Below are 27,189 nucleotides of genomic sequence, written 5' to 3' on the forward strand. Positions count from 1 at the left end.
AGTACTTCCACCACAGTTCAGCAGACCTTCTCTAGAATCCTTCCACATAGTTTTTTTAACCTTAGTTCTGAGTTTAAAGGTTTGTTTTCTTTGAACATTGCCCTTTTTCCTAAAAGCTCATTGAAATACTACCTAAGTGGGTCATCAGTTTACTAATTAGTATAAGCTCTGTGATGCCCTGAAGTAACCTCATTACATTGTGATGATGAGTAGATAATTTATAAAAGTCAGAAAAGTTGAAGAAACTAAAACTGTCGTTAGGGATGCAGTCTCAAGGCCATGATTTCCCCCATTACCTGATGGTTTCTGAAGACCCAAGAACTATGTTATTTAACTTATGGAGAAAACTGGCAAAGATGAGATTTTGTTTTTTAATTATAGAAATTAAATCCAGGACCTCAGATATGTATGTACCAGGTTTGAAGCACATTTTCCTTGCCTCGTGGTTGAGAAATATAATTTGGTCACACAGCCTGTAAGAGGGATCAGATGTAGTAAAGTAACTAGGATACTTGCCTTCCTTGCACACGGCCGACCCAGCATCCCATCTGGTCCCCAAAAGTATGTCCAAGAGTGATCCCTGAGCACAGAGCCAGGAGTCCAGGAATAAACCCTGAGCAACTCTGGTTATGACCCCCTAAAAAAACAAAACCCTGAGAAAGAATAAAATTATCAGGGAGCTATATTGTATTTTTTTTTCTTTTTGGGTCACACCCAGTGATGTTCAGGGGTTACTCCTGGTTCTGCATATCCATATAGGATGCCAGGGATTAAACCCTGGTCGACTTCTTGCAAGACAAACGTCCAACCTGCTGTACTATCACTCTGTATTGTAATTCTTAATTTCAGTTCTTTGAATTATAATTATAAAAATTATAATTAATTTCTATCACCCTGTATTGTAATTCTTAATTTCAATTTAGTTCCAACTCAGTGAACTTAATTTCAAATAATGAAATTATTCCTGTTAAATCAACTCCTCATTTTCTCCCCTTGGTCCCTGTCAACCACCAATCTCTTTATGAATTTGATTATTTTAGATACTTCAAATAAGGGAAATTTTGCAGTATTAGACTTCTGTATTTTTTCCTTTTCTTTCTCATTTGATGTTGCAATGACCAAGGGGTCACTCAGACTCACTGTGGTGCTCAGTGGAGTCATACATCAGATTGTGCTTGTACACTCAGCTGCAGTGTTCTCCAAGGCTGCATTCCTTCAGATGTGCACATGGGTACTAACCACAGGTGGCCATAGTGCCCACACACATTCTGTGTAGCTGGATATCATTTGCTATGCCTGCAATCTGATAACAGAGCCACCAGACAAATATAAGAGCCATCAGGACCATATTCAGCACAGAGAGTGGCACTGGGGCCTGATCTGTGGCTCTTTCCAGGGCAGGCCCTCTAAGCTACTGAGGCCTCCAGACTCATGATGGATTATTTAATGTCCTTAAGTTTCATCCATGGCACTAATAGAATTTCCTTTTTGGAAGGATGAACAATACCATGTGTATATAAAATATATAGTTTTATATGAAAATGTATATGTATAAAAATACACCATGTACATTTTTTTCATCACACTCATCAGTACCCTGGGTCATTTAGGTAGTGCCACATCTTGGCGACTGTGAATAATACTATAGTTATAGAGATGTACAAATACCTCCTTGAGATCCAGATTTTAAGTATATTTTTTTCTTGTTTTGGGGGCACATTCCGCGATGTTTAGAGGTTTACTCCTGGCTCTGCACTCAGGAATTACCCCTGGTGGTGCTCTGGGGACCATTTGGGATTTTGGGGATCAAACCCAAGTTGGTCTTGTGCAAGGCAAACACTACCCACCATACTAATGATCTGATCCCAGCTTTCAATTCTTTTGGCTATATAACTAGAATAGGATAATTGGGTAGAGCTATGATCATTTTATTTTTAGGGAACCTCAATATTGTTTAGTGATTTCACTGGTTTTGCGTTCCCAATAGAAAGTTGTAAATATAAAGAATATATGTTAGTAATTGTCATACTTCAAGGTTAACGAGCAGTTTTGTGATAAATACCTAGATTTTCTTTTGAACATTTAATCTATGTGCACTATATCAGGGTTTTTTTAAAAAAAATATACAATTAGGTTATCCATTATTACCCCCATTCCCAAAGTTTGAGGTCACTTTTATCCTATAGTAAAAAAAAAAAATGAAGGGCCAGAGTGATAGATAGCACAGCGGGTAGGGCATTTGCCTTGCATGCGGCCAACCCAGGTTCAATTCCCAGCATCCCATATGGTCCCCCAAACATGGCCAGGAGTAATTCCTAAGTGCGTGAGGCAGGAGTAACCCCTGAACATTGCCAGGTGTGACCCAAAAAGCAAAAAAAAAAAAAAAATTGAAGTGCCAAGGATTGAACCCAGGGCCTCACACATATAAGTCATGTGCTTTGCCACTGAGCCTAACCCCAACTCAGTTTTGTCTGCTTTTGCTCTGCTGGAATCAAACCCAGGGAGGTCATCACACATCGGAGTTATTCTAGTCCCAAATCACATCCCTGGGCCCTCACACATTAAAATTTTTTGTCTATTCCTGGGACTGAGGAGCTGGCATGAAGTCAGGGGCACATGTGTTGCATATGCAAGACCTGGTTCAGTCCTGGCGCTGCATGGTCCCCAAAGCACTTCTGGATGTGTCTCTGGAGACACAGAGCACTGGCAGGGTGGCCCAGGTGGTCCCTGGCACCACAGGGCCTGAGAAACACTCTGCTCCAGCTCTAGCACAGAACTATCCAGCTTGGTGACCTGAGAGTGGCCCCTGGGTCTCCTGAGTACTGCTTGGGAGGCTCTCCCCATCCCCACAAAGAAAAAGTCTATTCCTGAATTTTGCTTTTGGGTTTTGTTTTGTTTTTCAGCAAAGCAAGATAGTCTTTTATTGACCGGAATTTACTTACATAGAGGAGGGGAGAGGAAGGGGAATACGTGTTCAAGAGAGAACACAGGCTTCTCAAGAGTGAATAAATGCAGAGAGGTGTATTCAAGGGAGAACATGGGCTTGAAAGTAAGCAAGCAAAATACGTGTTAAGAGAAAAAACAGGCTTGAAAGAACAAGCCTCTAAACCTAGGTTCTATAGTCTAATCTTTATTCTACTGAAATTAAAAATGCTTATTTTGTGGGACTGGAAAGATAGTACAGCAGGCGGGGCGCTTGCCTTGCACATAGCCAGCCAGGGTTCAATCTCCAGCGTCTCTTCTGATCCCCCCAAGTCCTGCAAGGAGTGATTCCTGAGCACAGAGCCGAGCCAGAGTAAGCCTTAAGCAAAGCCAGGTGTGGCTCGCAAACCAGAAAAACATATGTTTGTTATTATTTTTTATTTGATTTTATTCTTTCCACTCCAGTTAATTTTTTTTTTTTATAGTGGCCACTCTTGCCAATGCTTGGTTTGGTGCTATGGGCCTAACTGACAGTTTGTTGCTTGCCAGTGCTAAGACCACACCTTACCCTGCTGTATCTGTTGAGTTGTGGTGCATACAGTGGCAGGAATGGACTTTGGGTCTTCACATTTACTGCTTAGTATTTGCTGCTTGAACCATATTCTTGGCCCCACATTGTTTTTAATATAGGAGGAAGAGGGTAAGAGAGGCCTCCCAAGCAATGGTGAGGAGGCCCATGGACTGCACCAGCAATTCTCCACCAACTAGTGGTTCAGTGCAAAGGCGTGAGGATGCAGAACTGCTCAGTCCCTGCAGTATCAGGGATTACCCAGATCACCTTGGCTGCAGTGGTGCTGAGTGTCTCTAGGGCTGCACCCAGGCATGCCTGTAGGACCACATGGTGCTGGGCAATGCACCCAGGCAATGCACCCACATGCTAGCCATGTGCTCTATCCACTGAACTATCTCCTGACTATTATCTTGTTTGATATGGTAAGGCAAAAGCTCCCTGTTTTCCTTCAATAAATGTTACCTGGATATAGTTTTAAACTTCTTAGAAGTGCTGTCCAGATATTTCTCCTGACATACACCGAAATTTTTCCGGCAAGTTAATTGTGATTTTTACTGTTAACACCAAAAGGGAGGTCAGAATATATAATTTATGTGACAATGGATTAGATTCAGGGTCATACCTGGTAATGCTAGGGTGCTACTCCCAGGTCTGTTCTTGGGGGTTTGCTCCAGGCACTACTTTGGAGAACATGCAGTGCTGGGGATCAAAACCATAGCTCCAGCATGCAAAGCATGATTTCCAGCTTTTTGAGCTTATGAGCTGGCCCTCTGAAGAGTCTTTAAGTGTTTTCCTGTATTCTGAGGCAACTTATATAAGAGAGGCTCTGGTCTTGCACTGCTTAGATACTAGATCTATGTAGCTTTTTCACTGTCACTGTCCTGTCACTGTCCTCCCGTTGTTCATCGATTTGCTCGAGCGGGCCCAGTAACGTCTCCATTGGAGACTTTGTTGTTACTGTGTTTGGCATATCGAGTACGTCAGGGGAGCTTGCCAGGCTCTGCCGTGCGGGCGAGATACTCTCGGCAGCTTGCCGGGCTCTCCGAGAGGGGCGGAGGAATCGAACTCGGGTCGGCCATATTGGCTGCGTGCAAGGCAAACGCCCTACCGCTGTGCTATCGCTCTAGCCCTCATGTAGCTTTTTACATTAGATAAATCACCTAATCCCTCCTCAGAAAAAATTAACTGTAAAAGAAGGGCACTAAATATACCTTAGCGTTTTTGAATCAAGTATGTAATGTTTTCGATTTTAGTATTATTTGAAAAAGGATTACATATTTGTTTAACTTTAAAAATTCAAAAAGGTGGGCCAGAAGTGATAGTACAGCAGGTAGGGCATTTGTTTTGCATCTCAGGTGTTCCCCTGAGCAAGCAGCACTAAGAGTAATTCCTGAGTACAAAGCCAGGAATAACACTTCACCGGGTGTTACCCAAAAAGCCAAAAAAATTAAAAATTTTAAAAAGGGCACCAGGGAAATAACTCAAATAACTAGTGTACATGCTTTTGCATGTCAAGGGGTCCTGGGTTCAATCTCTGACTCCACAAGATTCTCTGAACACTGCCACGAGTAACCCCCAAACATTGAGCTATGAGCGGCCCAAACTCACTGCTGTACACCTACCCCCAAATTCAAAAGATGTACCGAAAGGATGGAAAAATCATATATACTTATTGTGTATGCATGTTTCATATATATAATATATACATTACATACATACATAAATACATATAGATATACTTAAGGGCAAGGGAGATAGAATGCATGCCTGGCATGGACAGGCCCCAAGTTCAATCCCCAGCACTACTTGGTCCTCCAAGCACTGCTTGAAAGACTTCTCCCCACCAAATAAGATGTATATTGAAAAGGGTCCTTCCCCTCTGAGTCACCTAGTCAACTAGTAAAATATTTTATATTATTTATTGATGTCATGTATGCACATATATCTGTGTGCATATACACATACATATTTTTTTTCTTTTGAGGAGAATAGTTTAGACCACACCTGAAAGTGTTTTGGGCCTATTCCTGGTACTATGCTCAGCGTTTGTTACCGAGAGTATTCAGAGAGCCACATGGTGCCACCGATTGAACATGGGTTTCCAGCATGCAGAACATGTTCTCAGACCTTTGAGTTACATCTCCAGCACTACATATATATGCACATGTATATGAAATACATTTTTTTCTTTTTGGGTAACACCTGGCGATGCACAGGGGTGACACCTGGCTCTACACTCAGGAATCACCCCTGGCAGTACTTAGGGGACCATATGGGATGCTGGGAATAGAACCTGGGTTGACTGCTTGCAAGGCAAATGCCCTACCCGCTATGCTATTGCTCCAGCCCTGAAATACATATTTTTAATTAGAAAAACCCAATGGACATATCGTTTGGCATCTGCTTTTAGTTTTGTTTTATTTTGCAGTGCCAGGGATCAAACTTAGGTCTTAACATGCAAGGTATGTGCTTTTCTGCTGAGCCATACCCCCAGCCTGGCATCTTTCTCACATTAAAAATGTCTTATCAGTGATAAGACTTACATTTTCTCTCACTCAACAAATTAGTTTTGAGTGCTCACTAGGTGCCAAGCTAGATATATAGCAGGGAACAAAATGGGCAAATGCATTGCCCTCATGGAGCTGAACCCCTGAACTTCTCATATCTGAATACGTGGCCAATATCCCAAAAAGGAGCAAAAGCAACTTTCAGTCTACAGGTAGGATTCTCAGAAATGAGTCCATAAGAGCTAAATGATGACAATAGTTTTTAAATATAGAAAAAGAAATGTTTTTGTGTGTGCCAGTATATTTTCTAGTTATGATATTCATAAGTTTTCTCACTGTCTGGCTTGTGGGGTGTTTTTGTGTGTGCTAGTATGTTTTCTAGCTAATGTACTGCAGCTGGTATACTGCAGCTAATGCTGGAAATCCCAGAGGATATCTTCTGCTTCGATTTCTGTCCAAGTGATCCAAATATCATTGCTGGAGGCTGCATAAATGGGCAGGTACTGACAGGTTTCCTAAATATTTATTTATTTATTTTAAATTTCTTTATTTTATAAGGTAGTTCACAATATTTGATTACATTTAATATTCAAACACCAATCCCACCACCATTACACCTTCCCACCACTAAATTTGGGATGTTTCCATCCCAAGCATTGATCCCTGTCCCAAAGCACAACCGAAATAATATATTTTGAATTGTCTGTTATGAAGAACTGTTGAAAATGCTTACAAAAAATTATTCATATAGGAAACAGTGTGAAGATTGTTCTGTTTTGGCAGGGGCCATTAAGACATTCTTTAGGATATCATTAACATGTTGTTAAAGGTTGAGTGATGTGAGCTTTCATATATATAAATATATATATGAAAATATGTATACATGCATAGATATATTTCCCTCTATGATTTGCTGCCTATTATCTGAACCCCATCAAATGTGGTGTGGTACTTAGGAGAATGGGTAGGGAGTGTCTTATGATGTGTCCAGGAATACTTTCAGTTGTGCATGAGGCTCAGCCCAAGAGTATGGTGAGCAGCCTTGAGCATGGCAGTGGTTGGGAACTGGAGGTTTTCGGCTGCCTGGGCTGGATCCCTTGTGCCAAGGAGGGCTCTCACCTGCCCTCCTCTGGGGTGCCCTGAGTGAAACAGCCTGGCACAGAGTCCGGTGGCATGGCTATGGCAGGCTTCATGTTATGCTCCCCAGATATTTATTAATTAGAAAACATTCTGTGATGAGTTTTTGTTGGTACTTTGTTTGTGTTCGTTATTTATTTAGTTTTGGGGCCATACCCAGGATGCTCAGGGGATACTCCTGGCTCTGCATTCAGGAATTACTCCTAGTGGTGCTTCAGAGACCGTATGGGATGCTGGGGATTGAATCTGGATCGGCTGTGTGCAAGGCAAATGCCCTGCCTGCTGTATTATCTCTCCAGCCCTTGTTTTTGTTTTTTAATTTAAGACTCAATTCAGCAGAAGAAAGGCATGCCCATTTTTACACTGGTTACTGAAATAGTGCTTATATAGGCTGGAGCAATAGCACAGTGGGTAGGGCGTTTGCCTTGCACACAGCCAACATGGCCAACCCGAGTTCGATTCCTTTTCCCCTCTTGGAGAGCCCGGCAAGCTACGCACGGAAAAGCCTGGCAAGCTACCCGTGATGTATTGGATATGCCAAAAACAGTAACAACAATTCTCACAATTTGTTGTGAGACGTTACTTGTGCCCGCTCAAGCAAAACGATGAACAACGGGAGGACAGTGCTATTCTGCACATCGGTGCTGGAGAGATGATACAGCAGGCAACATGCTTACCTTGAATATGACCAACTCTGACACCCCACATGGTCTTCCAAGCCCTGCTAGGAATGATCCCTGAGCAAAAAGCCAAAAATAAGTCCTATGCACCACTGGTTGTGGCCCCCAATCAAAAATAAATTATTCTGTTTATGTGAACAAGTTTATCTGTAGGAAATATTCCTAGACATGTAATTGCTGTGTGAACATTATCTGAATTTTTATGGGGAGCAAATTTGGGTCATGTCTGGCAATGCTCAGGGACTATACCTGGCTTTGTGCACAAGGGTCAGTCCTTCCCCTGTTTGGGGGCCATATGCAGGGCCAGGGATTGAACCAAGGTTGATTTCATGGAAGGTAAGCCTTTTAACTCGTATACTTCTCTCCAGCCCCCAAAATGTGAATTTTAATCACATATGTACACATATACATACACACATAACGTTGCCCTTCATATAAAGTCTATTAACAGTCTTACCAGTAATGCATGAGATTGCTGATTTCTTTCCATCCCCCATAATACAAGATATTATAGGGCAGCAGTGATAGTACAGCAGATAGTGTTGCCTTGCACACAACCAACTGGGTTCTATCCCCAGCACCCCAAATGAATCCCCTAATCCCTTCCAGGAGTGATCCCTGAGTACGGAGTAAGGAGTAAGCCCTGAGCACCTCCAGTTTTGGCCTGGCCGAAAATGTCCAGAAAAAAAAGTGATAAAGATTTTACTTTTCCAGTCTGATCATTTTGCTTTTATCATTATGAATAATGATAAATGCATCTCATGTGTTTGACATTTTTTCCTTCCTTTACTGTTAAGTTAATGTTTCTGTTGACTATTAATATCTTCTGCCCATTTTTCTACTGAGTGCCTGACCTTTAGTGATTTGCATGATATTTATCTGTTTGGGAAATTAGTTCTTTGTGATAAGTTTTGTCCTTCACTTTATCACTTTGACTTTGAATTTGTTTATGCTTTAGCTTACAGGAAGTCATTTTGTTGGTGCTGAATTAGTGTTTTTCATTTACTTGGATATTACATGAAACTGAAATATCTTCTCCATACAAAAGTTGTATGATTTCCTTAGGTATTTTTATAGTTAATAAAATAATCTGAGCTTTATCTGGAGATTTTCCTGTTATGAGCTAAAAAAAAATGAATCTAACTTTCTTTCCCTCTTACAGATTAAAGGATCGCTCGGGATGGGAGATGTGTGCTGAAAGTAAAGGACCAAATATGATGGCCTCTCATCTGTATTGCAAACCACAATGCCCATAAGTAGAGAGAGAGTACATCTCTTCATTTTTGTTCTTGTTTTTCTTTATTCTTCCAGCCCCCAAACCCAGTTCTTTTTTTCCCCTTCCTTAGCATTTTCTTCCCCCTCCCCCACCTTTTTTTTTTTAATTGACTCACTGTGAGCTACACTTACAAAGCTTTCATGTTTGAGTTTCAGTCATACAAATGATTGAACACCCATCCCTCCACCAGTGTATATTTCCACCACCAATGTCCCCGGTATCCCCACCTGTCCCCTCCCAATCCTTCCCCTACCTTTATGGAAGACAATTTACCTCTTACTCTCTCTCTCTATTTATGGGCATTGTGGTTTGCAGTACAGATAATGAGAGGCCATCGTGTTTGGCCCTTTATCTACTTTCAGCACACATCTCCCATCTCGAGTGATCCTTCCAATCATCATTGACTTAGTGATCCCTTCTCTATCCCAGCTGCCCTCTACCCCAACTCATAAGGCAAGCTTCCAACCATGAAGCAATCTTCCTGGCCCTGTCTCTGCTGTCCTTGGCTGTTAGTCTCACATTATGTTATTTTATATTCCACAAATGAGTGCAGTCATTCTATGCCTGTCCTCTCTTTGTGACTCATTTCACTTAGCATGATACTCTCCATGACTATCCACTTATAAGCAAATTTCATAACTTCATCTTTCCTAACAGCTGCATAGTAATACATTGTGTAAATGTATCAAAGTTTCTTTAACCAGTCAGGGTACTCGGGTTTTTTTTTTTTTTTTTTTCAGATTCTGGCTGTTGGAACAGTGCTGCAATGAACATGCAGGTGCATATGTCATTTCTACTGTGCTTTTTTGCACCACCAGGATATTTTCCTAGAAGTGGTATTGCGGGGTTATACGGAAGCTCAATTTCTAGTTTTTTAAGGAATCCCCATATTGTTTTCCAAAAATGCCAGATAAGTCGGTATTCCCACCAACTAAGAAATAGAGTCCCTTTCTCCCCATATCCGTGCCAGCACTTGTTGTTCTTATTCTTTTTGATGTGTTCCAGTCTCTGTGGTGTGAAATGATATCTCATTGTTGTTTTGATTTGCATCTTCCTAATGATTAGCGATGTACATTTTTTATGTGCCTTTAGGCCATTTTTTTTTTTTTTTTGCTTTTTGGGTCACACCCAGCAATGCTCAGGGGTCACTCCTGGCTCTGCACTCAGGAATTACTCCTGGTGGTGCTTGGGGGACCATATGGGATGCCAGGGATAAACCCGGGTGGCCGCATGCAAGGCAAATGCCCTACCCGCTGCGCTATCGCTCCGGCCCCTGTATTTCTTTTTTGAGGAAGCTTCTACTCATTTCTTCTCCCCATTTTATGATGGAGTTGGAGGTTTTTTCTTGTACAATTCTACTAGTGTCTTGTATATCCTGGATATTAACCCCTTATCAGATGGGTATTGAAAACCCAGTTCTTAAATGATAAAAGTTAGCCCAAGACTTGCAAAATGCCCTTTGCGTCTTTTTAACTTGACTTGAAAATAATGTCACTGGGGGTGCCAGAGAGATAGTACAGTAGAGAGGACACTTGCCTCACATGCAACCAACTTGAGTTCAATCTTCAGCATCCCATATGGTTTACTGAGCATCACCAGGATTTATTCCTGAATGGAGAGCCTGGACTAAGCCCTGAGCATCACTGGGTGTGGTCCCCAAACCAGCCCTCCACCAAAAAAGAATGTCATTGGGGTGCCAGGGATGTGGCTTAAGTAGGAGAACACATGTCTAGCATGTATGGCATGTCTAACATGTCTAGCTCTGGGTTGATCACAGCACCACCTGATCCCTTGAGTACTGCCAGACCTCCCCAGTAACTAAAAAATCTTAACCTATTATGTGAGTGTCAGATTATAAAGGCCACACAGTGATGGCTCAAGGGCTTCTCCCTACTCTTTGCTCAGGAGTGGTGGTGCATATCGGACCACCTGGTGTTAGTTATTGTGCCAGTCCTCCCTCATGCAAAGAACAGTCACTCAACACATTTGAGTTCTCTGATCCTTTAAATCTTTTATTTTTTAATTTTGTATTTAATTAAAGAACAGTGATTTACAAACTTATCAGTAGTTTTGTGCATATAATATTTCAAAACCTTTAAGTTTTTTTGTTTATTTGTGCTTAAGGTTTATTCCTGGCTCTGTACTCAGGGGTCATTCCTAGTGATGTTCAAGACCACGGGCAGGGCCAGGCATGAAGACCAGTGAGGGCCACATGTGTGGCAAAAGTGCCTTATCCATTGTACTATCTCTCCCGCCCTTTATAAAGTTTTTTGGTTTTTTTTTTTTGAGGCTACACTTGGATATACTCATGGAAAACCCCTGGTTCTGTGCTTATGGATCACTCCTGGCAGTGCTCAGAGGACCATATGTGGTGCTGGGAGTTGAACTGGGATCAGCTGCAGGTAGAACAAATGCCTTACCTGCCATACTATCTCTCCAGTCAGTCATTTTATTTTAAATGTGGTAGGTGCCATAAGAACAGATACAGTAAAGAAGGAGAATCAAATAGTAAACAATAGCATAATTTCAGCTGTAGGTTAGTGTAATCAAGAAAATAAAGATGGGGTGGTGTTGGAGCAATAGTATAGCAGGCAAACAGCCGACCCAGGTTCAATCCCCAGCACTTCATATGGTACCCTGAGTCCTCCAGAGTGACTGATCTCTGAGCAAAGAGCCAGAAGTAATCCCTAAGCATTGCTGAGGTGTGGCACAAAACACAAAACAAAAGAGAGAGAGAGGATAGAAAAATACTGATTTCATTAGAGACATCACATGCCCACTGAAAAAGAGAAAATAAAATTTATTGTAATTTATCTCTCCTTTCTGGAAGTTTAGGAGCTACTGTATTAGATATTGGGCTAAGTTTTTATGCAATAACAACTTAGCCCAAGCTTAATGGCTTAAACTTCTCATAAATTATCCATAGTTACATGAAAGCTTGTAACTATATCTCATGGTGATTCAATAAAAAAATTATCCATAATTCAGAAATTTGGGAGCAGCGGATTTGGATAGCTTATTCAGCCATCTCTCATGAGGCTGCTATCATTTGATGCCTCATTTGGAATTAGAGAACTAACTTTCAGGAGTGTTCACTCTGCCTGCTGTCAAGTTGATACTTGCCTCTGGCAGGGCCTCCCATTTTCTCACCTTGTGGCCTTCCCAGAAGGCTGCATGAATGTTCTCAGACATGGCAGCTTTCTCACCCAGGCAAGTGATAACAGAGAGCCAGGCATGAATGATTTGTGACCTGACATACTATCATTTTAAACAATATTCTATTGATTATACAGGTCAGTCCTAGTCAACACAAAAGAACCACACAAAGGTGCAAATGTCAGGACATAAAAATTACTTGGGCCAGGCTGAAAAGATATTACTATAGGTAAGACACTTGCACTACATGCAGCCAACGTTGTTTGATCCCTGACACCGTTCATGGGTACCTGAGCACCACTAGTAGTGATCCCTGAGTGCAGAACCAAGAATAAGCCCTAAGCATAGTAGGGTGTACCCCCATCCCCGCAAAAAATGTTACTGGGGATATCTTGGTAATGGACTGCCAACACTATTAATTTGATTAAATATTCAAGTAACACTGTAGCACTGTAGCACTGTAGCACTGTCCTCCCGTTGTTCATCGATTTGCTCGAGTGGGCACCAGTAATGTCTCACAATAACTTGTGAGACTTTTTGTTACTGTTTTTGGCATATTGAATATGTCACGAGGAGCTTGCCGGGCATTGCCGTGCGGGCAAGATACTCTCAGTAGCTTGTTGGGCTCTCCAAGAGGGGCAGAGGAATCAAACCCGGGTCAGTCATGTGGAAGGCAAATGCCCTACCCACTGTGCTATCACTCCAGCTCAAATATTCTAGTATCACAAAAAAAAAAATTAAAAAAGTAAAAAGTAAAAAGTAAAAAAATAAAAAGAAGTGCAATGGCAGTTCAGTGAATTGCTTGTTTCTTAAGTTATCTAAGTTTGAAATCTGTAACCCCCTCCAAATTTTTCTTTGTGTGTATGGGGCTGACAACTTGGCAGTGCTCAAGGCTTGCTCCTTGCTCTGTGCTTTGGGATGTCACCTAGCAGGGCTTAGGTGTGTGGCAAAGATGGAATCAGATTCAGCTACATGCAAGACAAGTACCTTAATTCCTGAAGCATCTCTGGTCCCTTTAATAACTTTCAGAAAGAAAAAAATTATAATACTGTTGAAAGTATATAAAACCATATACCGATACTAATTTGTTTAACTATGAGCATAGATTAATATATCTTGATGTTTTAACTCAGCTTGGCCAGAAAAGGAATATTTGGGCCAGAGTGACAGAATAGTGGACAAAGCATTTGCCTTGCACACAGCCAACCCAATTTCAATCTCTGGCACCATTCTTTGGCCCTATCAGGAGTGATTTCTGAATGCAGAGACAGGAGCAAGCCAGATGTGACCCAAAACCAAAAAGAAAAAAAAGAAAATCTTCACCCTAGGGCCAGTGAAGAGCTCACAGGGTTGAAGTGCACACTTTGCATGCACGAGTTTTATCCCCATTATAATATGGTTCTTGCGCACTGCCAGGAGTAACCTTCAATTACCTAACTGGATATAGACCCCTCATGATCCAATCCCTATCCCAAATAAACAAAACCAACAATACCACCAAAAAAACTCTATATAAATGTATAATCTGTACTACAAGGCACACTTCAGCTATCTCATATATGTATCATTCATAGTATGTCAGTTTTATTCTGACATTGAAGGATGTGTCCTTCAAGCCAACATGGCTGGGGCAGACCCAGACCTGGCAATGTTCAGTGGCAGGAGAAAGAAACCATCCTTTTTTGTTATCTTCTTAAGAGCAAGAAAATCTTTCCCCACAGTTCTCCATCTGATCACTTTACCTATCTTTAGAATAAAATGGAATTGCATGCTTATCATTTATTTTTATTTTATTATTTTTAGTTTTTGGTTTTGAAGCCACACCTGGTTGTACTCAGGGTTTATTCCCAGCTTCACATTCAGTGATCTCTCCTAGTAGGTTCAGGGAACCAGAGGGGGTGATGGGGATTGAACCTAGGTTGGCTGTGTGAAAGGCAAATTTCCTACCCAAAGTACTATCACTCTGCCCCTACATGGATGCCTATCATTTTTTTCTTTTGGGGTCACACCCAGCGATGCTCAGGGTTTACTCCTGGCTCTACACTCAGGAATTATTCCTGGCGGTACTGGGGGGACCATATGGGATGCTGGGGATCAAACACGGGTTGGCTGCATGCAAGGCAAACACCCTACCCACTGTACTATTGCTCCAATCCAGGATGCCTATCATTTAATAAAAACCTTGATTCAGTCTAAAGGAAGTTATTCCTCAGCTTGATGCACTTAAGTAATAATCATCTGAGCAAGATCAGAAACTGCTTGCAAAGAATATACATGAAGGAGAACAGGGAGAAAGAAGGCAACAGGAGGTTGCTTTAGCAATCTGACATTTTGTTTTGCAGCATATAGATTTCTTCTTTTCTCATTAATTTTTAAGCTCTTTGAGGAACTCAGTTTCTATGGCTTCAGGTTTCTCATCACTTACCTAGTGCCTCACATATTACAAAATAGTAATATTAGAATATTACTATTTTACATGGATTTTAGAATTTCCTAGATACACACAATGTTTTTCCTCCTGGTTTTTATTCTATAAAGACCCCGGCCATATTAGGGGTCATTCCTAAGGTTGCTCAGGGCACCATGTGGTGACGTAGATAAAATCTAAGACTCTTGCATGGATAGGAAAGCATGTCCTCCATCATATTCACCTATCACCTCAACCCCCAGATTTTTTTTTATTTCAATGTAGGAGTATTGCTATTTATTCAGTCATTGATAACCCCCAGATATTTTTGAAATTATTATTATTTTGCTTTTTGGGTCACATCCGACAATGCTCAAGGGTTACTCCTGGCTCTGCACTCAGGAATTACTCCTGGCGGTGCTTGGGGGACCATATGGGATGGTGGGAATCGAACCCGGGTTGGCCGCATGCAAGGAAAATGCCCTACTTGCTCTACTATCGCTCCGGCCCCTATTTTTGAAATTATTTATATTTCCTAAAACTTCCCTAAGAATCCCATAAACACCCATAAACAAGTATTTTTGTTTGTTTGTTTCTTTTGTGGCAATGCTCAGGGGCCACTCTCAGCTCATTGTCGGGGGCACTCCTGGTGGTGCTTCAGGTTTCACTGCATGGTGCCCCCCAAGTGAATCCAGAGCCTCACACACACAACACCAGCACTCTATCATTGAGCCGCATCCTTAGCCCTCAATATAATTATTTTTATTTTTATTTATTTATTTTTTTTTACCACACCCAGTGATGCTCAGGGCTTATCCCTGGCTCTGGAATCAGGGATCACACCTGGCAGGGTTTAGGAAACCATATGGGATTGAACCTGGGCCAGCTGCATGCAAGGCAAATGCCCGACCTACTGTACTATAACTCCAGCCCATGAGTACTTAATTTTATACTTGCTTTCATACCAAGATACAAGGAACTACAGTGAAGTGTCTATCTTACAGTTAGTAGCACTTTTCTGAATTGCTGTTTAGGCTTATTTGTACATAATGTCTTACAAAAGGATACTTGCAGTCTGGAGACTGAAGGGATAGTACAGCAGGTAGTGTTTGCCTTGGACACAGCCAACCTAAGTTTGATCCCTGACACCCCATATGGTCCTCTGTGTTCCAGGTGCAGCCCCTAATCCTAAATAAATAAGGGAATAAACAAAAAGCCTACTTCTGAATAAGGGAGATAACTCAAAGGGCTGAAGTATATGTTTTTATCTCCTATACCTTATGGTTCTGCAGCACTTCTGGGACTAACCTCCTACTGCCAAACTGGGAGTTTTTCTGAGCACTGCCAGATGTGGCCCCCAAATCAAACAGGACCACTACTCCAACTGGAATATTTAAGTAAATCATTATTACATATAAATGTTAATGTTCAGCATGATCCCTCCTCCGACCTTAGCCTTGGTTATAAAATTATTTTTCTTTGAGTCATAATCTGCAGACGGAAAAGTACATGAAATGTGAAGGTTATGAGTTAGCAACATTTCTATCCTAAAGAACAAGGTTCTTCCTGTGAACAAGGCCACAGTTGACATCACAGTGCAACTTTGTTCAGCTTTCAATGCCGTGAGTATTTTGTTCCCAATTTTGGTGCTGTTTATCTGCCCTTTCTCTCTCTCTTTCTCTCTCTCTGCATCTCTCTCTCTCTCTCTCTCTCTCTCTCTCTCTCTCTCTCTCTCTCTCTCTCTCTCTCTGTGTATGTCTGTCTGTCTGTCTCTGGTTTGGGGGCCATACCCAGTGGTGCACAGGACTTACTCCTGGCTCTGTGCTCAGGGAATCGCTCCTGGCAGATATAGGATGCCAGATATTCAAAGGCTTCTCTCTTCTAGGACTAGAGAAGAGGTTGGTGAAATTTGGGTTTGAATCTGAGTGATTCTCAGTGACTTGGAACTCTGTTCATAGGGATTTGTAAACAGAAAGTTGGTTTGCCTTTAAGATTTTTTTGTTTTGGGGACTCACTTAGCATTGCTCAGGAGCTATTCCCAGTTCAGTGCTTCAGAGGTAGGTGTGAGGAGGGTTTAGGGAAAGGCTCACTCCTATATATGCAGATCCCAAATATTCATTTTATTTTTGAAAATGGATTGGTAATTTTTTAAAGAGCAAGACATACTTCTGCAACTCCATCATTGACTCCTAGATACTAAAAGATTATTTATTTATTTTTTATTTTAATGTAGGAGTATTGCTATTTATTTAGCCATTGATTAAGCTGATTGAATTGGGCATGAACTCCACCTTCCTTCCCCCCCCCCCTTTTTATAAATTTATTTATTGAATCACCATGAGAGCAGTTACAAAGATTTTGGGTTTAAGTCTCAGTCATACAATGATGAAACACCTGCCCCTTCACCAATGCCTATTTTCCACCACCAAAAACCCCACTATACCCCACATCCCACACCCTCCCCCTACCTGTGGGACAGATGATTTCCACATTACTCTCTCTCTACTTTGATTAAATTCAATATTTCGACACCAGACCCACCATTATTATTTGGGATTTTACCCCAACACTCAGATCTGCTGCAAAGGCAACCGTAGGCAATTTCTTTTCTATTGCTAATTATGAATAACATATGATGTCATGCGGCCACAGAAGTGGCCGCGCAATTTTGGAATTCTGAAATTTTAACAATTAAATCTGGAGGGATTTCTGCCCAAAGCTGCTGGGTTCTGAGATTTGATCCTGAATCTCTGGGATCATGGCCATTAAGCAGCTTGATCAGGAGCCAGAGAGGCCATTCATTGGCAGTGACCCGGGATCTCGTTGGGGCAGGGAGGAAAGGGCCAGTTCCATCCCCATTCCATGAGGCCCACGTGTCGCATCATTGTGGGCCCAAACCTGACTGTCCAATGGCCTCTGGAGGATGGCGGCCACCGAGCCATTAGGGGGAACAGGCCAAGGTACGAAACCTATTCCCATTTGGGGTGGCCGAGCGCTGGTAACCTACTGCAGGGACCAGATGCATTTCTGCCAAAAGCTGCTGGGTTCCGAGATTTGTTTCTGAGTCTCTGGGATCATGGCCGTTAAGCAGCTTGATCAGGAGCCAGAGAGGCCATTCCTGGGTGGTGACTCAGGGTCTTGTTGGGGTGGGGAGGAAAGGGCCGGCTCCACTCCCATCCTGTGAGGTTCCGCGTGTCTTGTCACTGCAGGCCCAAATGTGACTGTCCAATGGCCTCTGGAGGATAGTGGCCATAAGGCCACAAGGGGAAACAGTCCAAGGCAGGAAACCTATTTCCACCTGGGGTGGCTGGGTGCCAGTAACCTACTGCGGGGACTAAAAGATTTTTTAATTCAAAAAATATTTATTAATCCCTAACTGTGTTAAGCATTGAGGTCCAAGTATGAAAGGCCCTGTTTAAGGAGAAAATATTAGGATGGTGTTCCTCCTCAGTTCTCAATGAATTTAGTGTGAGAATCAGTGATTTGCATGTCTGTCCACTGTTAGATTTTAAGTAACTTCCAGAGCCAGAGCCCTCCCGTCGATCGTCGATTTGCTCGAGCGGGCCCAGTAACGTCTCCATTGGAGACTTTGTTGTTACTGTGTTTGGCATATCGAATACTCTCGGTAGCTTGCCGGGCTCTCCGAGAGGGGCGGAGGAATCGAATTCGGGTCGGCCATGTTGGCCGCTTGTAAGGCGAACGCCCTACCCGCTGTGCTATCGCTCCAGCCCTTTTAAGTAACTTAAGTCCAGAATTTGGATCTAGGGAGGCCTTCTGTTCTACGAAGAATTCTACAGACTCCAAGGATTAAATTTTTTTTTTTTTGCTTTTTGGGTCGCACCCAGCAATGCACAGGGGTTATTCCTGGTTCATGCACTCAGGAATTACTCCTGGCCGTGATCGGGGGACTATATGGTATGCTGGGAATTGAACCCGGATTGGGCCACGTGCAAGGCAAATACCGTATCACTCCAGCCCTCCAAGGATTAATTTTACATTTTCCCAGATAGGCTTATTTTATTTTGGAATGGTTCACCTCTTAACCTGGAGTAATTTATTTGTTTTGGCAGAGGAAGGGGTATGTTTGGGCCACACCCAGTGGCATTAGGGATTACTCCTGGCTCTTCACATAGGGATCACTCCTGGTGTTGAGGGGTACCATATGGGATTAAACAAGGGATGTGCCTTAATTCCTGTACTATCTCTCTGAACCAGTAATCCTTATCTTTTACTCTGTAAGGTATCCTCTTTTTTCTTTCTCTTCTCCCTTTACAATTTCTCTCACCTCACAGCACATACCTTTATCTTGTGACATCTGATGGCTTCTTCTATAAATCATGGGTCTAGTATACACTTTGTCCTTTTGACTTCCCATCAGATAATCCAAAACCTCTGTCATCTAAGATTAAAAAACAACAACAACAACAACAACAACAACAAAAACCTTAGGCTTCTGGGGACCTGAACCATAGTACAGCGACTAAGGTGCTTTCCTTGCACGCAGCGGACGGGTTCAATCCTGGGCACCCCATTATGGACCCCTAAGCATTCAGGAGTGATCTCTGAGCACAGAGCCAGGTTTACACCTGGTTTACGCCTTGAGCACTGCCCAGTGTGGTTATAGCACAAAAACAAAACAAAAACCTTGGAATACTGTAAACTGGGATAACTACTCCCATCATCTATCTTGGAGCATTTGTTGTCATGCTTAGAAATTGCAAAAACATGTCATTTGAAGTTTGCCTCACACGGTCCTAACACTCTGCGTCTCCTATCTGCGTCTCTAATCTGCGCTTCCGACACTGTCATTGAAAAAGTCCTTGGCTTTGATGTCAGCGGACGGCGCCCGCCCGCGCTGAGGCTGGGCACTGACCACGCCGCGGGGCGTTCGCCGGGCCCCGCCCTCGCCCACCTCCTCCCCGCCGGCCCCGCCCCTCTCTCCCGCCCTGCCCCGCGCGCGCGTGCGCGCGCGCCCCGGCTGTTCCCTCAGCCGCCGCTTCTCCCCGCCGCTCGCGCGGGCGCAGCTGTGCCCCGCCCCTCGCCCAGGCAGCCGTCCCCTACATCCGGGTACTGACTCGAGCCGCCCGGACTCTGGCACTATGGTCATGGCGGAGGGGACGGCAGTGTTGAGGCGAAACAGGCCGGGCACCAAGGCGCAGGTACCATCTTTTGCACCTTTCCGGCGGGGAACGCTCTTGCGAAGCTGGCGGCGCCCGAGCGGAAGGCCGCGCGGGTCTCGGGGCGGCGGGCGGGCCGGCGGGGAGCCCCCGGGGGCCCGGCCTGCTCTTCCGGAGCCTCTGCCCCTCAGTCCGGGCGGAGGCGTCGGCCCGCGCGGCCTGCGGGGGCCCTGAGGTGGGCGTGAGGAGTGGGTGGGGGCGGCGGGCGGTCACCGCCCCCGGCACTGAGGTGCCGAGCCCAGCCGGCTTCGGCTGCGGCTTTTTCTCGTCTTGTTCCCCACCCCCCCCTCCCCGGACCCCAGCTGACCCGCGTCGGAGGGGCGCGGCCTGTCAGGGGAGCCCCCCCCTCCGGCCCGGCTTTCCGGGATGAGGGCTGGGGGTGGGGTCGGGGGTGTAGACGTCGCCTGCCCCCTTCCAGCTCCTCGCTGCGGGTGACGTCCCCGCCGGTTTCTGCCATCCGCCTGGTGTAGCCGGATCCGGGTGGCAGGCGTTCCTCCTCCGCCTCAGGCTGTGTGTGTGTGTGTGTGTGTGTGTGTGTGTGTGTGTGTGTGTTGTCCTCTGACTACAGATTGTGTGTGTGTCTCTGTGTGTGTGTCTCTGTGTGTGTTTCTGTGTGTCTGTGTCTCTGTGTGTCTGTGTCTCTGTGTGTGTCTCTGTGTGTCTGTGTTTTGTCCTCTGACCACAGATTGTTGCAGCTGTTCTCTGGTCTAACAAGTTTTCCGCCGTCAGGTTACGGCTTGTCAGATGTCATTGCTGGCGAATTTCCGTGAGAAGCCAAGTCAGGGAATGTCAACTCCCTGGGGGACACCCCTGGGGCCGAACCGGAGCTCCTTGGAAAGGCAGTGTGAGAGAGAGGCCTTTAGGCTGGGCCCGTCCACCCTTCCCCTAGTCAGGTTCTGGCCGCAGATGCTCCGAAATTACCCGTGTTTAAGCAGGCATTAAAAAAAAAAAGAAAGAAAGAAAGAAAGGGGGATAGAGGGAGGAATGGCACATGAAAAAAAAACCACCACCGCAAAGCAGTGCAACCGTCCTTCCGGCAATTCCTTGTCTTCCTCCTAGCGTTTTGAAACCGATAACCTTTTCCAGGGAACTTGTGCATCAGGACTTTCCCAGACCTGGGTACTAATAGGGAAACTGAGGCTGCGTTTGCTCAGGGTTACTAAGTCTCTCGATTCTTGTCCATTGGCGACTTTCTTTGTTTGACAAATTATTTCTAGTACTGAATCAAATCAGGGTGTCAGTTTAGTGATCTAAACTGTATGAATATGATTTTTTTTTTTTTTTTGGTGCAGAGACGCACCTGGCTGTACCCAGGATTTACTCCTGGCACTGTGCTCAGGGATCACTCCTTGCTCAGGAGAAAATAGATGGTAACCGGGATTGAGGCTGGGTTGGCCCTACCCACTGTGCTATGTTTCTGGCCCATAAATACAATTTCTGCTTTCCTTTTTACCTTTCCCAAACTTCTTAATGGTCTTTTGTCAGGTACTTTTATTTACTTTGGGCCAACCAGTGTTCCTTATGCATAATTGAGCAACATTTATATTTTATAAGCAGACACAGACTTTTGTACTAAGAATTGTTATCTATTTTTATTTACTCTAAAGTTAAGAGTTTTGAAATCTTATAACATGAATTTTAATATTGTAACAATCTGTTTGCTATGTTATGAGAGAGTATCAGGAAGTTCTCTTTTTCCTTATTTGTTATTAATCAGAGTTGTTAAATAAAATGCAGCAAAAGAAGTAAGAATTTAAAAAAATGTTTTAGCAACAGTTTGTCTTATCCTTTATCATACTCATTTCATTTAGTGAAATGGCTCATTCTAAAATACTTAAAATTATAGTGGAGTATCTTTTTGTTTTTGTAAATACTAGTTGTATTGTAGACCCATTGTTTTTTTAATATAATGTCTGAATTGCAAGAGAATGTTCTTTAAGTCAGTTTTTTGGTTACTACTGTTTAAAATGCATCAGGGGTCAGATAGTCCAGGGGGGTAACATGCTTGTTCCTTAAATGAAGCTGACCCTGGTTTGAATCTGGGGCACCACAAATGATCCCCTGAGCATCACAAGAAGTTCTCTCTGAGCATAGAGCCAGGAATAGCCCTGAGCATCCTCAGAGTTCTGCATCCCTCCTCCCCCACAACTGATGCATCATAGGTGGGATTGTGAGCTGGTTGTTTAAGTACATGCTTTGCATTCATGGGAACTGGGTTCTATCCTCAGTAATCTCCCTGCCACCCCACCCCCCAACACACCCATTACATTTCTTTTGTTATTTCCTCAACACCACACAAAGCATTACAGTTTTTCTTTCCTTTTTTCCTTTCTTGTTTGTTTTTGGCCAGAGGTGTCAAGTATTATTCCTTGCTCTTTGCTCAGTGATCACTCCTCTCAGTGCTCAGGAGACCATATGTGGTGTCAAGGATCAAACCAGGGTTGGTAGCTTGGAGGGCAAGTGCCTTAGCCCGTCTATTATCTCTCTAGCCCCAACATTACACTTTTGATGAAGCAGAACATATGATTCCTAGTTAGTTTTTTTGGTTGGGTGGTCTGGAAGGGTGGATTGGGCCATTCCCAGCAGTGCTTGGGGGACTGCTTCCTCTCCATGCTCAGGGAAACACGTGGAGACGGGGATTGGATTGGGAGGTTAGTTTATGCTAGGCAAATTCCTTAATCCCTGCCCTTTATCTCTGGCCCTTCTGATATAACTTTAATATCCCAGACGGTGGTGGGGATTGCTTCCCTCAGTGCTGCAGGAGGTAGAACCTGAGCCTCTGTCATGCACAGCCTGTGCTCCAGCTTGAGCTATCTCCCAAATCCTAGCTAGCAAAAAAAAATTTTTAAATAAGTAATGGGACGGAAAAGTAAAAGTAAAAAAGTAAAGGCCCTCCCGTTGATCATCGATTTGCTCAAGCGGGCCCAGTAACGTCTGCATTGGAGACTTTGTTGTTACTGTGTCTGGCATATCCAATACATCATGGGGAGCTTGCCAGGCTCTGCCATGCGGGCGAGATACTCTCGGTAGCTTGCTGGGCTCTCTGAGAGGGGCGGAGGAATCGAACTCGGGTCGGCCATGTTGGCTGCATGCAAGGCAAACGCCCTACCGCTGTGCTATCGCTCCAGCCCCAAAAAATTTGGGGGAAAAAAATTTTGAATTTTTTAAATTAAAAAAAAATCAACAAATTGAAAAAAAATTAAAAAAAATAACTAGTGGAACTGAAGATATAGTATAGCTTCTAGAGCACTTTGCATGTGGTTGACCCTGGTTCTATCCCTGGAATCCCATATGGTCCCCTGAGCATTGCCAGCAATAATTCCTGAGTACAGAGCCAGGAATAAACTGAGCCAGCTGGGTATGGCCCCAAAATATAAATGATATAGGATAAATTTTAATAGTAATATTTATATCACTTTATTTTAGTCACCATGAAATTACAAAGTTATTCATGATTGCGTTTCAGGCAAAAATTCCTTTACCAGTGTCCACTTCCCTCAACCAGTTCCCCCTCCCTAGCTTTGCCTCCCACCCACCAGTCTGCCTCTGTGAGAAGCACTTTTTTTGAGTAAGCATCATTTAATTTTAGAAAGACAACTTGAAATACTTTCTGGAAGATTTTTACTTTTAACATGTAATGAAGTTAATTTTCATTTGGATTGGGCAGCTATAAAAATAGATTAAGATATTTACTTCCTTTCCTTTTTCTCTTCTTTTTCTTTTTCTTTTTTTAATACCTGGCTGTGTTCAGGGTTTACTTCTGTCTTTGCATTTATGGATCACTACTGGTTGGCTTGGGAGACCATCTGGGGTGTCAGGGATTGAACCTGCAGAAAGGCAAGCACCTTACCCTCTTTACTGCCTGGTCCCCAACTATTTTTCTTCTGATTTTTTTTTTGGTTTGGGGCCTGCCATCTACCTGGATCCTCCAATTTTCTCTTTTTTTCCCCCCCACTCAAAGCGTTTGTGTAAATCATTTGTGATGATTGATAAGGTTTATTAATCATTCACTTGCTGTTACTTTTTCTCCCAGTTTTTCCATCAGTCGTTTTTGTTGAGACATTAAGCTATAGATTAGGTACAGACTAGAAACATAGGTGAATTTGCTGGAAAATCACTCAACTAGAAAAAATGTTTTCAGTGTTGGGGTTGACCCCTGCTGGCCCCTGCTACAGAGCTTGTGCCCCAACTTAAATGAGAAAATTCAGATCTCTTAGGAGTATGTCTATGAACTAGATTATAAAAGAATTCCAAGTCAACGCAAGAAAATCGCTACTGTTTTTTTTTTTGAGTTGAGATGAATTATATTTCTTTCTTTTTTTTTTTTTATTAGTGAAGCACCATGAGGTACAGTTGTAGATTTACAAATCCTTGTGCCTGAGTTTCGGTCATACAATGATCAAATACCCATCCCTGCACCAGTGCCCATTTCCCCCCACCCCCCCTCCCACCCTGCCTCTGTGGCAGGGCATTCCCCTGCTACTGTTTTTTGATGAGCTCTTTTGGGCAGCCATATCTGGTGGTGCTTAGGAACTACTCCTGGCTTAGAACTGGGTACCATGTGGTGGCAGAGATTGAACCCATGGTTCATACATCCAAAGCATGCCCTCCAGCCCTAGGAGCTCTTTGGCCCAGTAGTCTATTACTTGGTTTTTGGATTACACCTAGCTGTGCTCAGACTTGCTTCTGGCACTGCAGTGAGAGATCACTTCTGGCAGTGCTCAGGGAACATATGTGATGCCAACTATTGAACCTGCGGTTGAATGTGTGCAAGGCTCTACCATCTCTTGGCCCCAGTAGACTTTTTAAAGGCAATTTGGACAAAAATGGAAATTGCTCTGAATAGGGGTTCAGAAAAGTATGATTCCCTTGCCTGTTATTACTGCTCTGTAGTTCTTTCCTTATATCTCAGTATGAAAGTAAGTGTAAAATTAAGGAGGACCAGAGATAGTACAGGAGTTAAATTGCTTGCCTTGTATCCCTCCATACAATTTGATCCCTGGCAACATAAATGGCCCTCAGTACCAAGAGGGATTATACCTGAGCACAGAGCCAGGATTAGCCTCTGAGCACTGAAAGAAGTGGCCTACCCCTCTACCCCAGCATATAAAATTAAGTATTCAGGATTGGGGAGATTAATACAAGGGTGTTAAAGTGCTTGCCTTACATGTGGCTAATCCCAGTTTGTTCCCTACCACCACATGGTACCCTAAGTACAACCAGAATCAAACCCCAAGCACTTCCATTGTGGCTTCAAAACAAGAAAAATGAAAAATAGTAAATACAATATTTTGGTTTGTGGGTATGGCTCAGTGGTAGAGCCCTTGCTTAGCATATGTGAAGCCCTGGTAGCAGCACATATGGTCCCCAGAGCCCCTCCAGTAGTGATTGTGAGTATAGTTGGGTATGGCCCAAAGTGTGGGCCCACCTCCTCCAAATAAAAACAACTTAAGATTTGTGGTACATAGATTCTTTTTTAATGTAAATTTTCGAGGTTTATTAATTCATCTTAAAGTGATAAACGTATCTCCCTAATACTTAAAAGGATATGGGAGCCATATTTGAGGATTTTTTTTTTGGTCGAAAAAATGTAAAGCATGATTCAATTAAGTAAAATCATGATTCAGTTCATTTAAAAATATTGGATGTAGGACTGGAGAGATAGTACAGTGGGTAGGGTACTTGCCTTGCTTGTGGCTGACCCTTATTCAATCCCCAGCATCCTCTGTGGTTCCCACATTTGCCAGGTGCAGAGCCAAGAGTAAATCCTGAGCACCACTGGGTGTTGCACTCTCCTCATTGCCCCCGCAAATTGAAGTTGGGTCACGGTCCTCCCGTGTTCATCGATTTGCTAGAGCAGGCCCAGTAACGTCTCCATCGTGAGACTTGTTGTTACTGTGTTTGGCATATCGAATATGTCATGGGTAGCTTGCCAGGCTCTGCCGTGCGAGCGAGATACTTTTGGTAGCTTGCTGGGCTCTCTGAGAGGGGCGGAGGAATCATACTCGGGTCAGCCATGATTATATTCCTGATAATCACAATGCTTATAGTATGAGAGTTTTTTCCCCCTCTAGTTAAAACTTACTCTTTATTAAGAATTGAGCTGAATTGTAATAGTGTTGAATCTCTAACTGTGCATATCAATGAATTTTTTTTACAGGATTTCTATAATTGGCCTGATGAATCCTTTGATGAAATGGACAGTACACTAGCTGTTCAGCAGGTAATAACAATAGTTTCATTTGCATTTCTAATGATCTTTGGCATAGTTAAGTGTCATATATAAAAGTAAAGATTCATCCTTGCACATATTTCTTTAGCACAGACCAGAAGCCATAGAATTAATGGAATACATTTTTCAAATTTATCTGTCACATATTATTTAAATTCAAACTGTAAGCAAGCATTTTGATACTACTTAAGATGGACCATGTAGGATACTAAATTTGTATTTATAATAAATTTAATTTATAGTTAATTGAATGCTAAGTAAGAACAAAGGTGACTGAACACTTTAGAACGTGTATTTAAACTTGGTATTTTAATTTCAGTTGCCATTTTAGTTCTTTGTTTCCAGTATATTTGAGGACTAAGAGTCCTTTCTTCAGATTATTGTCATTATCAAGTAGCTCATGAAGGCAGAATTTTTTTTTCCCTTTTTTTGGGGGGTCACACCCGGCAACGCAGAGGGGTTACTCCTGACTCTGCACTCAGGAATTACTCCTGGAGGTAATCAGGAGGCAATATGGTATGCTGGGGATCAAACCTGGGTCAGCTGCGTGCAGGGCAAACACCCTTCCCGCTATACTATAGCTCTAGCCCCCAAAGCAGAAATTATTGAAGTAGGCTCCTACTGGATTGCTTGGTTTGAAGAAAACCCCTGGAAAGAGATTTTTTTTTTTGGCGGGGGGAGGGGGTGCCATCCAGGAGTGTTCAGCATTTATTTCTGACTCTGTGCTCAGAAATTACTCCTGGAGGGCATAGGAATTTATGGGATATTAGGGACTGAACCCAGGCCGGCCATGTATAAGGCAAACACTCTACCTGCTCTACTATATCTCCTGGAAAGAGATTCTTATAACTTTTATTGAGAATTACGTTGTATTTTATATTGGATTTAAAAAGAAAAAGTGATGTGGTTCGTGCCCTGTAATCTGGGGGGAAAATACCTTCCTTGGTTAATAAGAATGCAGTAAAGGCTAAATAAAGGGAGTATGAAATTAGGCTATGCTAGTGTTTTGGAAGGAGCAATAATTAAGTAATGTGTTGGGGCTGGAGGCTGACCAGGCCGACCCGAGTTCGATTTCTCAGCCCTTCTTGGAGAGCCCGGCAAGCTACCGAGAGTGTCTCGCCTGC

At 43.1% G+C, this 27,189-nt stretch overlaps 1 protein-coding gene across 2 annotated transcripts in view; it reads left to right on the forward strand.

Annotated features, from left to right (window-relative positions):
• Window positions 1-27,189, forward strand: part of MOB4 (MOB family member 4, phocein) — a 50,817-nt gene that overhangs the window by 4,557 nt on the left and 19,071 nt on the right. The window contains exons 1-2 of one of the 2 annotated variants that reach the window (XM_056111552.1): window positions 19,665-19,815; window positions 25,994-26,056. In XM_056111552.1, coding sequence (XP_055967527.1) covers window positions 19,756-19,815; window positions 25,994-26,056 — 123 coding nt within the window. In that variant the 5' untranslated portion in view covers window positions 19,665-19,755. Of the gene's footprint in view, window positions 1-19,664; window positions 19,816-25,993; window positions 26,057-27,189 lie in introns of those variants that run through there. The other variant, XM_056111553.1, reaches the window with a different exon arrangement.

Source organism: Sorex fumeus, unplaced genomic scaffold, assembly GCF_029834395.1.
Source record: "Sorex fumeus unplaced genomic scaffold, SorFum_2.1 ptg000014l, whole genome shotgun sequence".
Taxonomy (NCBI): domain Eukaryota; kingdom Metazoa; phylum Chordata; class Mammalia; order Eulipotyphla; family Soricidae; genus Sorex; species Sorex fumeus.